This window comes from Protopterus annectens, chromosome 12.part0 (assembly GCF_019279795.1).
Source record: "Protopterus annectens isolate FY-2018-M chromosome 12.part0, PAN1.0, whole genome shotgun sequence".
In the NCBI taxonomy this organism is placed as follows: domain Eukaryota; kingdom Metazoa; phylum Chordata; order Ceratodontiformes; family Protopteridae; genus Protopterus; species Protopterus annectens.
The window spans coordinates 3,324,066-3,339,101 of NC_056746.1; the positions used below are offsets into that span (position 1 = coordinate 3,324,066).

Genomic DNA, 15,036 nt, shown 5'->3' on the forward strand with positions numbered 1-15,036 from the left:
ATGCAAGAAGCATTTGTGCTGATGGCTCAGTTGAACTGTTATGCAGTGCGACTCCATTCTGTCGTGCTGTGGTATGTGATGTCATGTTGTGCACAACCTTGTGTCCCTAATCTAGGAACATTACAAAAAAGAATATCAAGTTGAAGTAGAAAATACAGTGAACCCATTAATGAGCCCACAAAAGATGGGTCCTTTCTAGAATACAATATATGCTAGGAAAATATGTACATTCCATTTTTCTGTTGAAATTCCAAGGATGCTGATTGTGGTTCTTGCACTTGCATGTGCGTTTACAGGAACCCATTCTAACTGTTAAATTACAGCATCTTGAAGTATATATTGCTCCCACATTGAGATACGTTGATCCAGGAGTTTTTAAGTACTAGGGCTGTTGGGGGCAGACCTCTGCATGCTGAGGATGCAGAAACGAACATCCTTGGTAAAGTCCTTTAATGTGTAACAGCAAGATTTAGTACTTGCCTTTGCTCCTCCACCGTAAACTTAGGTTTATTTTGAAAGTGTCAGGACTTGCAACATTGGGTTTTGCAAGGCAGTTTTCCCTTGTATACCTGTAGTTTGTATTCTTGCAATAGATAGTTTTTCAGTCATTTCTTATGCATAGTAGACCTGAATCACAAAGCCATTTTAACTGTCTGATCCCTGATCACACACCATCTTTAAAAAGATTTTTTTTTTTTTTTTACCTTTTATTACTCCAGCAAAGTAGCAAACTTCCTTGGGAGACTGAACTTCTTGGTGCATTTTTTTTCTCTTTGCTGATCTTTTACTTTTGTGTTTATCTTTCTGTAAGTATCTGTGCAGATGTGTACACACTGCTGAGTGTCCAGTGTGCATGGATAAGTACATGTACATTCTTTGTTTTTATATGAATACACACGGATGTGTGGTTGTATACATTCACACATCGTTCAGTCAACTTTATATTTATCAGATGTGTACAGTATATTTCACAATTTAATTTAATCGCAGATATGGTTTAGGTTAAACTTTGTATAGTGCAGAAATCTGCTTCATATCCAGATAAGATTACTTTTTAACTAGTATGTTATTGTTTTGTATGTTTTTCTTTTGTCTTGCAGAAAAGATCACTGGTTGGAGAGACTTTTTTACAGCTGTCAGAGACTTGACAAACCAGAACAGTCGCTCATTCCTTGCAGTCTTTTAAAAACAGAAGCTGTCCTTTGGCAGTGGGCAGTGTGGGAAGCAGCTCAGTTTACTGTTTTGTCTAAGTTGCGTACTCCTTTGGGAAGAGCTCAAGACACTTTCCAGACAATTGAAGGTAAGGATGCTTTTTGTGTTGGGGTCTTTTGACTATTAGAGGATTTTGTAGCCCTCTTTGATCTTCCATTGGTTATGCGTATTTATCCATTGTAGGAGATGACTAATGTTGAACTGTTTCTAAGACTACCTTTTTTGCCACTGCTGCTTCCTTTAAACTGGAGCATCATTGCTTCCATTTAAATATGTTGTCTGGCAGGGTGGAATAGTATATGCCAGTGGCTTTTTCAGAGCTGCAGTTTTTCTTCCCTGGTTCTGTCAGGGTCTTGCCTTCTCCTTCCTGGTCCCTTAATAGTTTAATATGAAAGCAAAGCAAAATACACAACGGGAGTATGTGCCAAATTGATTATGTAGTGAGTTTCACATCGTGATGCATATTATGCAGTAAATGCTCATTACTATTCCAAAATGAGTGCACTGACTGGACAGCTCAACCAATGTGCCTATTCAGGCATATGCTAGTAATAAGTCCATCCACGGAAGTACCATTGAGTGGTCAGACTTTCTGTTGGCGTATGCTGAGGGTCACAGCAAAATAAATGAAAAACTAGGTACATTCAGTAAAACTAAAAATGAAACCTGCCTGAGTTTCCTTATGTTTGCATTGATGATCTTCGTGTTTCACTGTTGCGGTCATTATATTTGGGTTAATCTGCTGGCAGGTTGTCCTCAGTCGGCCAGATTAACAAAGTTTTGGGTCGTGCGTCGGTTGCTGTCCCTTCTTCCATGACGTCAGGTCGTCAGGGGTATAAAACATGCAGCTGTCACCATTGCATCAGTCTTTATTGCCGCGCGGTGCCCGAAGCAAAGTAGTTTGCAAGTGCCGGTCGGCAGACTCCTGATATTTTCATTTTCGAGTCTCAGAACCGGTCTTCAACTAAAAGCTAAGTACCCCATTGGGGAAACTTTTTTTTGCTCCTTACCGATGTCATCAAAAGTTAATGATTGCATTACTTGTGGGAAGCAAATACCTCATAAAGATTTTCATTTGTACTGTGTTCCTTGCCTAGGCCCTGACCACAGCGTGCCTTGCTGTCGGTTTTGTGCTAAATTTAATCAATGCACTATTGAACATTGGTATATTTTTGCTCCAAAATATTTTGGTTCACGATTTAATTATCCAGAAATTTCGTTAGTTAGCAATCCGACTACCGGAATACCTAAAAAATGCAAAGAAAAAGACAAACCGTCCAAAACTGACTACGACGCTTCTCCTAAGCCAGTCGCCAGTTCACCGGTACTCAGTGAGGTGCTTTCGCAGTCCGTGATACCCGCTACTTCTGATTCGCAGGCCTCTACTGAGACCCATTCGGAGTCCGGTATGCCACGAGATGCTTCAATTATGGAACCCGTGGATGGTCAATCCCTTGGATGAGTCCGGAGCCACTGTGCAGGCACCGGCTTCTGAGGGTGTTTTCAGGCCTAGAGATTTGTAAATTGGACCGACACCTTCAAAACTAAGGCCAAAATCTATGTCTAAAAAACTGACACCTGGGCCATATGTGCAGGGCCTTGTGCCTAAAACACAAAAGATTTAATCACCTTGATCAGGGGTAGCCAAGCCCCTCCTCCTAAGAGACCTAGGCAAGACATTGATTATGAATCTTCTGAACAGGATTCTATTTCTTCTGACTCTTCCAATGAACAGGATTTGTCTATGCCCACTTATGAGGACTCTGATGCAGAAGATTCCATTCCTTCTGCTTCTCCCCCTGAAGATTTTTCCTTTGGGGAAACTTTACATACATTAACGGAATATTTCCACTTGGAAAGTCAGGATTTCTCTGAATCTTAAAAGAGACTTGGGGATTTTTTTTCTTCCTCAACATAGGCCTTTGGCTATACCTCCTGTTCTAGACATTGTTGATGTTTTTTTCAGAATCTAGTATGGCTCCTGATTCTTTGCCTCTGGCTCTTTGTAAGCCAGACAGATACTACAGGGTTCCTGACTCCCACAAATTCCCTTTCAAAAATCCTATTGCTGATCCTGAAACCATTTCTCAGGGTCCCAAGGGCATTAAAGTCTCTACTGCTAAAAATCCTAACCCTTCTTATAGAGATTCCAGGGCGCTGGATAGATGGGGTAAGAAGGTTTACACTTATGCAACCTTGGCAATCAGGGCTTTAAACTGTCAATTTCATATGCTTAAATATCAACAGCATATCATGGGACTACTTAAACAGAAAATGATGTTAATTTCTGGCTGTGTGGAAAATAGATTTACAGGATTTATTACATTCAGCTGAACAAGTTTGAAAACATACTTTGCAGTGTGTTTTTGATTCTTTAAAGGCCTCTTGCAGGGCTTCTGTAACTGGGTCTGTGCTAAGAAGGCATGCTTGGCTCAGAGCAAACTCTGCCTGATCATGTTAAAGCAAAACTGTTGGATGCTCCTTTACAACAGGAACGTCTCTTTGGTAATAAGGCTGAAGAAGTTTTAAAAAAGATGGAAGATAAAGCTAAATCTTTGCAAACTGTGAAAGATTTCTTTCAAGTGCAAACTCCAAGATTTAGTAGGCACTGACCTACTAAGAACTGGTCCTTTCCAGTCCCTTCGAGAGCCACTCAAGTCAAACCCAGACATTCCAAAGGCTCCAGGTTTCAGTCACAAGGGACTTTTAGAACAAAACAATGGGGTGCCTCCACCTCCAAATCTGGAAGCAACAAGGCTCCTCCCTACGGTAAACAGTCTCAATGACTTCCCTCTAAACTCAACAAGCACTTACCTTTTAGCCGCCCCTTTGGGGGGAAAACTGGCACTTCATGCACAAAACTGGCAACTTATAACCCAGGACAAATAGGTTTTAAATATAGTATCACGGGGATACAGATTTTATTTCCACACGTTGCCAATCCCAAATGGATGGCCAGACCTGTCCCCAAATCAGTGGGCAGAGGCCCAGAAACAAGTTCTGTCCCTCATGAACATGGGGGCTATTCAACCAGTACCAGAAGAGCAAAAAGGACAAGGTTTCTACTAAAGACTTGTCCTGGTACCTAGAAAAGACAAATCATGGCGTCCAGTTCTGGACTTATTCTAAACACATTTCTGGACATTCCAAAATTAAAGATGCTGACTCTTCAACAGTTACTTCTTATGCTACGCAAAGATGCCTGGTTGGTTATGCTAGACTTAAAAGCGGCTTACATGAATATCCCAGTCAGGGAATCTTGCAGAAGATACCTCTGCTTCAAAGCAGGCTACTTGCTTTACCAGTTCTCTGCACTGCCCTTTGGCTTATCTACTGCACCCAGGGTCTTCACAAAGTGCCTGGCTCCAGTAATTGCATTTTGCAGGCAAAGAAAAATTCAAATGTATCCATACCTGGACGATTGTCTAATTCAGGCGGAAAACAAGGACAAGGACATTCTTCTAAAGCATCTGGTGTTTGTAAAAAGGGTTCTAACTTGTCTAGGGTACACCATAAATGAAAAGAAATCACAACTGGTTCCCTCTCAAAAAATTACATTCCTGGGTGCAAGCTTGAATACAACTGCCCAGATGACTTGCACCAGAAAAGCAAATTCAGTTGGTGATTATTTCAAACAGGTGGCGTCAAAAACACTGCTATCCGCAAAACAAATTCTGCAAGCCTTGGGGTTTATGGCCTCCTGCATTCTTCAAATTCCATATGCAAGAATGCATATGAGGAAACTTCAGTGGTACTTAAAAAGTTTATGGAGTCAACATTGTCACAGCCTGGAAACCATGATTCCTGTCATACCTTGCCTGCAACTAGAGTTCCTGTGGTGGACAGAGGCCTGCCACCAAAACAAGGGACTGCCATTCACTCCACCCCCTGCTGCCCAAACCCTAACTACAGACGCTTCAGACTATGCTTGGGGGGCTCATCTGGCAGGGAAGTGCATTCAGGTCAAATGGAGCCCAAGTCAAATGCACCTTCATATCAATCAGAAAGAGATGCTAGCTGTACAGAATGCACTGACAGCCTTCAAGGTCTACCTTTATCCAGGACAATTAATGATAGGCAACACCACAGTTATGTGGTAAATAAGCAGGGGGGTTACACATTCCTACCACCTTTGCAGACTAGCCATGGTATTGTGGAACACGGCCTTGACCTACCAAATACAACTACAGGAAAGTTGAATACTCTGTCAGACGAACTAAGCAGAAATCTTATGGACCCACACGAATGGAACTGGAACCATGAACTTTCCAACATGTTGACACGCAAATGGGGGAGTCCGGACATAGATCTTTTTGCCTCCCCCCAGAACTATCAGTTGGAGAAATTCTGCACAAGAATTCATCACAAAAAAGCTTGGAAAGTGGATGCTCCATCATTCAGCTGGAAAAACCTATCAGTTTATGCTTTTCCTCCTCTGCCTCTGCTCTCCAAAGTTCTACTAAGTCAGACAGGACAAACCAAAAATGATTCTGATTGCTCCAGACTGGCCTCGCCAACACTGGTAACCCACTCTTGTGCAATGTGTCACACCTTCCACCATGGCACTTGCCTCAGACACCTTACCTACTGTCTCAGCAGAACAACCAAATTCTGCGCGCACTGCTCCAAACTTTGAATCTTGCAGCGTGCCTAATCATCTAAATTCACCCCTGGCATCCCTCAGCAAACCTGTGATGGATGTCTAGGCCTAGTACTAGAAAATCTTATGCTGACAAATGGAAAATATTCTGTGCCTGGAACCATTCACAAGGAATAAGCACAGCAGTGCCCAATATTCCTCAGATTTTACAATACGTAACATGAGATGCTTCACAAGAGCCTATCTTTTTCTTCCATAGAAGTCCATGCCTCTGCCATTTCAGCTTATTACAACACAGATCCTCCCTTCTCTCATCCTCTGCTAAAGCAGTACCTCAGAGGGGCCAAAAACCTAAGACCTCCCAGGAGAGCTCCAACCCTTGCATGGGACCTCAGTTTTGTATTGGGAAAACTCTCTCCCTCCTTTTGAGCCAGCTGCTACTGCAGACCTAAAATTTCTCTCCTGGAAAACAGCTTTCCTTTTAGCATTCACTTCAGCTAGAAGGATTTCTGCATTACAGGCTCTTATGGCAGTGGAGCCTTTCATTATTTTTCATGCGGACAGGGTGTGTCTCGGGACCAATCCATCTTTCATGCCTAAGGTGGGTATCCAGTGTGGCTCTTAATCAGACCATTCATCTGCCACCTCTCTTTCCCAATCCACAGAACAAGGGTGAGCGGATTCTGCATTCATTATTTGTACACAGACAACTTAAGTTTTACTTAAACAGGACAAAATCTCTATGAAAATCTGAACAGCTACTGGTGGCATTTGCTGCAGGGGCTAAGTTAAAGGTAGTTTCAAAGCAGACTATTTCCAAATGGATAAGCCATTGTATTCATTTCTGCTATATGAACCATGGTAAAACTATTCCCCAAGGGATCAGATCTCATTCCACCAAGGCTGCATCTGCTTCTGCAGCCTTTCTCAGAGGTGTTCCTACCAGAGACATTCTAGAAGCTGCTACCTGGAGCTCAGTTCATACGTTCACCGAACATTACTATTTACCTTTCTTCTTCAAATCCAGAGCTGGCTTTGCCACTGCTGTCCTGCAGGGCCTTATAGCTGGTCCTAATGCTGTATAAATCCATCCTCCCAACCATAGCTTTGGGATTCTACCCAAATGTAATGACTGCAACAGTGAAACATGAACATAGTACAGTTGTGTACACTTACCATAAATGTAGATGTTCGAGTGTATTCAGTGTTGCAGTCCTGGTTACCCACCCTCCAGCCCCCTGTTTTTTCTCTTACTAAACCTCAGCTTTCTTTTACTATGCTTAAAAGCCTTTTTGGGTGTATTTGCTTTAGTTTGGAGGTATATTTTTTGTGTTTTAAATTTTATATATATATATATATATATATATATTTTGTTTTTTGTTTGTTTTTTTTTTTTTTTTGCTCCCCATTTGGTGGGGCACCTGACATCTGGGCATGAAAAACTGATGTAATGGCGTCTGCTGCATGTTTTATACCCCTGACGTCATGTAAGGAGGGACAGCAACCGACGCAGGACCCAAGACTTTGTTAATCAGGCCGACTGAGGGCAACTTGTCAGCAGATTACCCCAAATGTAAAGACTGCAACAGTGAATACACTCGAACATTTACATTTATGGTAAGTGCACACAACTGCACTTTCCTTGTAACACTGATTTTTTGAATAGTTTAAAAAAAAAAAAAAGGGCAACAGATTCTGATGTTCTTCATGTTTCACTGTTGCAGTCATCATATTTGGGTTATCTGCCTGCAGGTAGCACTCAGCCAGCCTGAATACCAGAGTCTTGGGATTTCTGCATTGGATGCTGTCGCTTCTTCCATGATGTCAGGTCGTCAGGGGATTAAAACATGCAGCCGACGCCATTACACAAGTCTTTCATGCCAAATGGTGTCCGAAGCAGTTCGCAAATGCCGGTTGGTCGACTCTTGAAATTTTCGTTTTCGAGTTTCAGACCTGAAGTCTTCAAAAAGATAAGTACCCTGTTGGGGATCCTTTTTTCTTGCTTTAACCGATGTCAGAAAAAATTAATTGTCTTGCCTGTGGAAAGCAAATACCTCACAGAGATTTTCATTCTTACTGCGTCACCTGTTTAGGCCCAGACCATGACGTCCCTCGCTGTCAATTTTGTGCCTTGGTCAACGCTAAATACTTTCAATTTCTTTTCCCGAACTCCAAAATGGCTTCATTAAGCCGTCCGACTACCGATCTTCTGAAGAAACGCAAGGATTAAGACAGACACCGCATAGGTCCAAAACTGCAGATGATGCTTCCGTTAAGCTAGTCGCCAGTCCACCAATACACAGTGAGGCGCTTTTGCAGCCCCCTGATACCCACTTCTACAGATTCACAGGCTTCTGCTGAGACCCATGCAGCGCGATGCTTCGACTATGGAACCTGCAGATGTCTCTACCTTGGATGGGTCTGGAGCTGCTGTGCAGGCACCAGCTTCTGAGGGTGTGTTCAGGCTTGCGGATTTTCATATTAAACCAGCAGCTTCATTTCTAGCTAAAAATACCGAATTCCTCAGGCCTAAAGCTCGCGCTATGCCTAGAAAACCGACTGCTAAAGTGCATTCTCAGGCCCACAAGCCTCAAAAACATGATTAGAATGGCTGGAGACCTTATTACCTTAATTAGGGGAAGCCAGCCTTCCCCCTCTAATAGACCTAGAACTGATTTTCCTTCTGATTCTTCTGATCAGGAGTCTGATATCTCTATTCCTTCTGACTACCAGGATTTGCTTCCCTTCCAGAGGATTTTTCATTTGGTGAAATCTTTCATATACCCTTAGGGAACATTTCCGCTGGGAAAGCCAGGACTATTCACAGTCCAAAAAGAGACTTGGGGAATTTTTAAACCTGCCTCAGCACAGACCTCTAGCTATTCCTCCTGTTCTGGAGATAGTAGATGATGTTTTCCTGGAATCCAGCCTTACCCCAGACACTTTGCCTCCAGCTCCCAGGAAATCTGACAGGTACTATAGAGTACCTGACTCTCATAAATTCCTCTTCAGGAGTCCTACTGCGGATCCAGAGACCATTTCCCAAGGACCTAAAAGCTTTAAGGCTACTACTGCCAAGAATCCTACCTCTTCTGACAGGGATTCTAGGGCTTTAGACAGATGGGGTAAGAAGGTATATACTTATAGTACTCTGGCCATTATGGCTTTAAATTGCCAGTTTCATATGTTAAAGTATCAGGCAACATATTATGTGACTACTTAAACAGAAAATGATGATTCCTGACTGTGCTGAACTCAAAAGATTTACAAGAGTTAATGCATTCTGCTGACCAAGTTGGTAAACATACTTTGCAATGTGGTTTTGATGCTTTAGAAGCATCCTGCAGGGCTGCTGTCACTGAGTCTGTACTAAGAAGGCATGCTTGGCTTAAGGAACAAAACTTGCCAGATCATGTTAAGGCTAAAATTACTAGATGCACCCTTAAACCAAGACCGCCTTTTTGGCAACAAAGCGGAAGAATTTCTCAAAAGAATGGAGGAAAACGGTAATTCTATGCAAACTGTTAAAGTACAGCCACCTAGATTCAGTAGGCACTGGCCTTCAAAGAACTGGTCCTTTCCAGTCCCTTCCTGGCCTTCTCAGTCCAAACCCAGGAGCAGCAAACCACTAAGACTTCAGTCTCAGGCTCTGCACAGATCTAAGCAGTGGGGGGCTCCCACTTCCAAAGCAGGGAGTAGTAAGCCACCCCCCATGGAAAAATTGCACAATGACTTATCCTTAACTCTTCCAAGCCTTGCTCAACTACTTGCACCTTTAGGAGGAAAGCTCTCCCTGCATGCAAAAAAGTGGGAATTCATTACCCAAGACAAATGGGTTTTAAACGTTGTTTCCCTAGGATACAGATTCCACTTCCACTTTCTCTCATCCCCAAGTGGATGGCTAGACCTCCTCCCAAACCACTGGGTGGAGGTCCAAAAACAAGTTCTCTCTCTCTTCAGCATCAGCTTAGGTTCATAGGTTGGTACTAGGCTATCAGCCCTATGGCCTATATAAGCCTAGCCATAACAATTCCCTGGCTATTTCTTCCCACACTATTTACTTCCCTGGACCCCTGTCTAGCAGTGCGACTGACGTGATCCCCGGGGTGAATTTCCTTTTTCCCATCCAGTCGTCAAGGTTCCTTTTGAAGAGGGCTAAAGAGGCACTCTGCTTGACATGTAAGGACAATCTATTCCAGAGTCTGGGTCAGGAACCTATCCCTCCAGCATGTTTTGTTTATTTTGATGACAAGGTTTAGAGCCCTGGAGCGTGTGGCTCTGAGGGATTGGGATTTCTTTAAGTGTAGCATGTTCAACAGCTCTAGGTTTGACATGGCCTTGTATAAGATCGCCTCTGAGTAGACTATATCCGACAGAGTATAGCTGGAGTTTTTTAAGGCGGTCAGTGTAGGGCATCTGCTTTAGGCCTGTGTTTTTTTTAGTGAAGTATTTCTGCGGCCTTTCCAGTTGTTGCAGATGTCTTGAGAGGTACATACCAAACGGGACGTTGTATTCTGTAATGGGCCTAATGAGGGATGAGTACAGTGGGACAATGACCTCCTTTTTTCTGGATGAAAAGCCCTTAGTGATGAGGTGTGCCACATAGAAGTATTTCCTGACTGTTGTGGCGATGTGGTTATCGAAATTGAGACCACTGTCCACCTGTGTCCCTAAGTCTCATCACACGTTCGGTGTTTAGTGTACTGCCACCTATATGGTAATTCACGGGTACATGTTTTTTTTTCCCAAAGGGGATAACTATACATTTCTTGGCATTGAGCTTGAGCCCATGGCACCAAGCATCTGTTTCTGTAAGTCCCTTTTGTAGAGTATCCACATCATTTGGGGATTCAGTAATGGCTCCCAGTTTTCAGTCATCTGCGAACTTTGTTAGCCAGAGTCCCTTAGTGTTGGCCTGTACTTCAGAGAAGTAGATGCCAAACAAGAGCGGTCCCAGGACTGAACCCTGAGGTACTCTACTTTTCACTTGTCTGGAGCTGGATTTGAAGTCGGCTACTTTTACAGTGTGGGTTCTATCAGTAAGCCAGTTAGCAACCCATTGGGTGACATAGGGATTAATGCCCAGCTTAGTAAGTTTATCTATGATTCCAGAGTGGGGGATGGTGTCAAAGGCCTTGGCAAGGTCTAGATAGGCTGTGTGAGCCACCTTACCCTTGTCCATGGCTCTGGAGAGTGATTCGAAGTCACTCAGGTTCAGGAGACAAGTTCGGCCCTTCACAAACCCAAACTGAGCAGGGTCCAGTGTTTGAAGGTTGGCAATGTCTTTGTTTATAAGTTCCATGATAATACGCTGCATGGCCTTGCAGATAAGGCTCGTCAGACTGGGATGGTAGTTTTCGGGATCCAAGGTGGATCCCCCCTTGTGGAGTGGGATAACTGTAGCTCTGTGCCACTCCGTGGGCATGAAACCCAGCAGAACAAAGGGGACAAGGTTTCTATTCAAGACTGTTCCTGGTTCCCAGAAAAGAAAACTCCTGGCGTCCTATCCTGGACCTGTCTATCCTCAACACCTTTCTGGTGGTTCCAAAATTCAAAATGCTAACTCTTTAGCTTCTTCCTATGCTAGCCAAGGATGCCTGGCTGGCAACCCTAGACTTAAAAGAAGCTTATTTGCACATCCCAATAAGGGAATCTTGCAGGAAATACCTACGGTTCAGGGCAGGCTCCATGTCACTATCAGTTCTCTGCACTTCCCTTTAGCTTGCCTACTGCCCCCAGGGTATTCACAAAGTGCCTAGCTCTAGCCATTGCATTTTGCAGGCAGAGAAATATTTAGATTTTCCTATATTTGGACGATTGCCTGATTAAGCAGAGAGTCAGAACTTCCTATTACAGTAGCTGGCATTTGTAAAGAGACTTCTAACTTCATTGGGGTACACCATCAACGAGAAGAAATCACACCTAGTACCCTGCCAACAGATTGTATTCCTGAGAGCAAGCTTGAACACAACTTCCCAGATAGCATTCCTCACTACAGAGAAACAATTTTGACAACCTACTGCAGCCTACTGGCCACAAAAACCCAGCTATCTGCAAGGAAAATCCTGAAAGCCCTGGGGTTCATGGCCTCTTACATTCTGTTGATTCCATATGCAAGACTGCATATGAGGAAACTTCAATGGTATCCAAAAAGTTTATGGTGTCCGCATTCTCAGGATCTGGAAACAATGATTCCTATCATCCCTTGCCTAAGGGCAGAGTTCCTTTGGTGGACAGAGGCCTGCAACCACAACAAGGGACTCCCTTTCACTCTACCCCCTGTCGCCCAAACTCTAACAGACGTATCAGACTATGCATGGGGGGGCTCGCATGGCAGGGCAGTGCATTCAGGGCAAATGGAACCCAATACAGATGCACCTGCATATCATTCAAAAAAAAAAATGTTAGCTGTGCAGAATGCCCTGACATCTTTCAAAGACCTTATTCTTCCAGGACAACTATTGGTAAAGACAGACAACACCACAGTTATGTGGTACATAAACAAGCGGGGAGGGGGGAACCCATTCCTACCCACTCTGCAGACTAGCCATGGCTCTGTGGAACACAGCTTTGAGCAACCAAGTGAACCTACAAGCTCAATTCCTGCCAGGCAAACTAAATTCACTGGCAGACGACTTAAGCAGAAATCTCATGGACCCACACAAATGGAAACTGGAACCCAAAATATTCAAGCTCTTGAGGAACAAATGGGGGGACTCCAGAGGTAGACCCGTTTGCCTTCCCTCAGAACCAATTGAAAAAGTACCGCACCAGAACTCTCCACTGTTGAGCTTGGAAAGTGGATGCCCTGTCCTTTTACCTGGGAAGTCCTCTCTGTTTATGCCTTCCCCCCTATGCCTCTCCTCTCGAAGGTCCTGCTAAAGACCAGCAGGACAAGCAAAGGACAATTTTGATTGCACTGGACTGGCCATGCCAGCACTGGTACCCCTTTTGCGCAGTCTGACAGTGCTACAGCCATGGCACCTGCCTCAGACTCCTTCCCTGCTGTCCCAGTAGAGGTAGGTCAAATTCTGCACCCTCAGCTTCAAACCCTGAACCTTGCAGCCTGGCTAATCCCATGAGCTCCCCTCTAGTAACCCTCAGTAAGCAGGTACTGGATGTCATTCTTAAGGCAAGGAGGCCTAGTACTAGAAAATCCTATTCAGAAAAGTGGAAAAGATACTGTTCCTGGAGCCAGTCTCAAGGGGTGGGCACAACGGTGCCCAGCTTACCTGATATTCTTGATTATTTAACATAAATGCTCCACAAGGGCCTATCTTTCTCATCAATTAAGATTCATGCCTCAGCCATATTAGCACATAACTATACTTAGCCACTCCTCTTCTCTTATCCACTGCTAAAACAATTCCTTAGAGGGGCAAAACATTTAAGACTTCCCAGGAGAGCTCCCACTCCAGCCAGGGACATAAATTTTGTGTTTGAGAAACTTGCTCTTCCCTCCTTTGAACCAGCTGCTACAGCAGAGTTTAAATTTCTTTCTTGGAAAACAGCTTTACCTCTAGCCATCACTTAACTGCAGGCCCTTATGGCAGTGGAACCCTTCATTATTTTCTATGCAAACAGGTTTTCCCTCAGGACTAATCCATCATTTATTCCCAAGGTATTGTCTAGTGTGGCTCTGAACCAGTCCATTCATTTGCCTACCTTTTTCCCTAATTCCCAGAATAAAGAGGATAGGATATTGCATCCCCTAGATGTGCACAGACAGCTTAGATTCTATCTGGTCAGGGCTAAGCCTCTCAGAAAATCTGACCAGCTGCTAGTCAGCTTTGCTGCACAGGCAGAGGGGAAGTCCATTTCGAAGCAAACCATTCCCAAATGGATAACACATTGCATCCATTTCTGCTACAAGCACTATGGAAAACCTATCCCACAGAGTATAAGTACACATTCCGCCAGGGCTGCATCTACCTCTACTGCTTTTCTCAGCGGAGTCCCTACCAGGGACGTCCTGGAAGCTGCAAACTGGAGCTCTGTACATACTTTCACCAAGCACTACCACTTGCCTGTCTTTTCTAAATCCAGAGCTGGATTTGCCAAAGCAGTCTTAGACTGCCTCATTGCTAGTCCTAATGCTCTTCAACTGCCTCCCCACCCTTCCTTAGCTTTGGGAATCAACCCAAATGTGATGACTGTAACAGTGAAACACGAAGAACATAGTACAGTTGTGTACACTTACCATAAATGTAGATGTTAGAGTATATTCACTGTTGCAGTCCTGGTTACACTCCCTCCAGCCCTCTGACTTCTCTTTACTTTTATCTATCTTTTTTGTTTGCCATACTTTATATCATGTGTATTTGCTTTTTGCTGTGGCTGTTCCATACCATGTAATTGCTTCCTATTGTGGGGGCACCTGACATCTGGGGCAAGAAAAACTTATGTAATGTCGACTGCATGTTTTATACCCCCGACGACCTGACATGATGGAAGAGGTGACAGCATGCGACGCAGAAATCCCAGGACTCTGGTATTCAGGCCGGCTGAGAGCTAACTGCAGGCAGATAACCCAACTGTGATGACTGCAACAGTGAATACACTCTAACATCTACATTTATGTTAAGTGTACACACCTGTACTTTTTTCCAGTGCTTTTCTGCACTGATGTACTGTGCAAGCATGGGAACCTAAATCCCATACCCATGTGCATAGCCTTCCCTACACTGATTAATGTACAAGACTGAAGTGCCCTTATACAAGTAAATTAAAAGATAAGCAATTTTTCTTAATGTAATTGTGTAATAGCAGTAATCCACTCCTGTCTGTGGGTTTATCAGAATTTACCCATGGTTTGCTCCGTTTAACCACTCAGGCTTCGCCCGCTTGATCAAACCACACCACCCCTGGGTAAATTCTGATATACCCATTGGCAGTCATGGATTATTGGTTATGTAGACAGTCCTCCATGTTTGTCTTACATGGGTGCTTCATTGCCAGGGCCGGCTTTTGTGATGCCTTTGGCCTTGCTTACCAGTCTGAGTGCAAAACATCAATTCTGTTTGCCATGCAAGTTGAAACTTTTTTTCATAGTTTTTTTACCTCCCACAGGTGTTATTAGAAGCTTATCAGCCCACACTTCAAATCCAGATAATGATATCAGTCAGTGGACATCAGCTGATAATGATGATGGGCATTGCAACAATCAGCTTCGACTGCTGCTACTTCTACAGTTCTTAGAAAACCTAGAGAAACTGATGTATATC

General features: G+C 43.7%; 1 protein-coding gene across 1 annotated transcript in view; it reads left to right on the forward strand.

Annotated features, from left to right (window-relative positions):
- LOC122817306 (serine/threonine-protein kinase SMG1-like) overlaps positions 1–15,036 on the forward strand; it is a gene marked incomplete in the record, with an annotated part of 2,898,779 nt that overhangs the window by 999,472 nt on the left and 1,884,271 nt on the right. Inside the window, 2 exon segments of the mRNA XM_044090530.1 lie at positions 1,101–1,300; positions 14,882–15,029. Coding sequence (XP_043946465.1) covers positions 1,101–1,300; positions 14,882–15,029 — 348 coding nt within the window.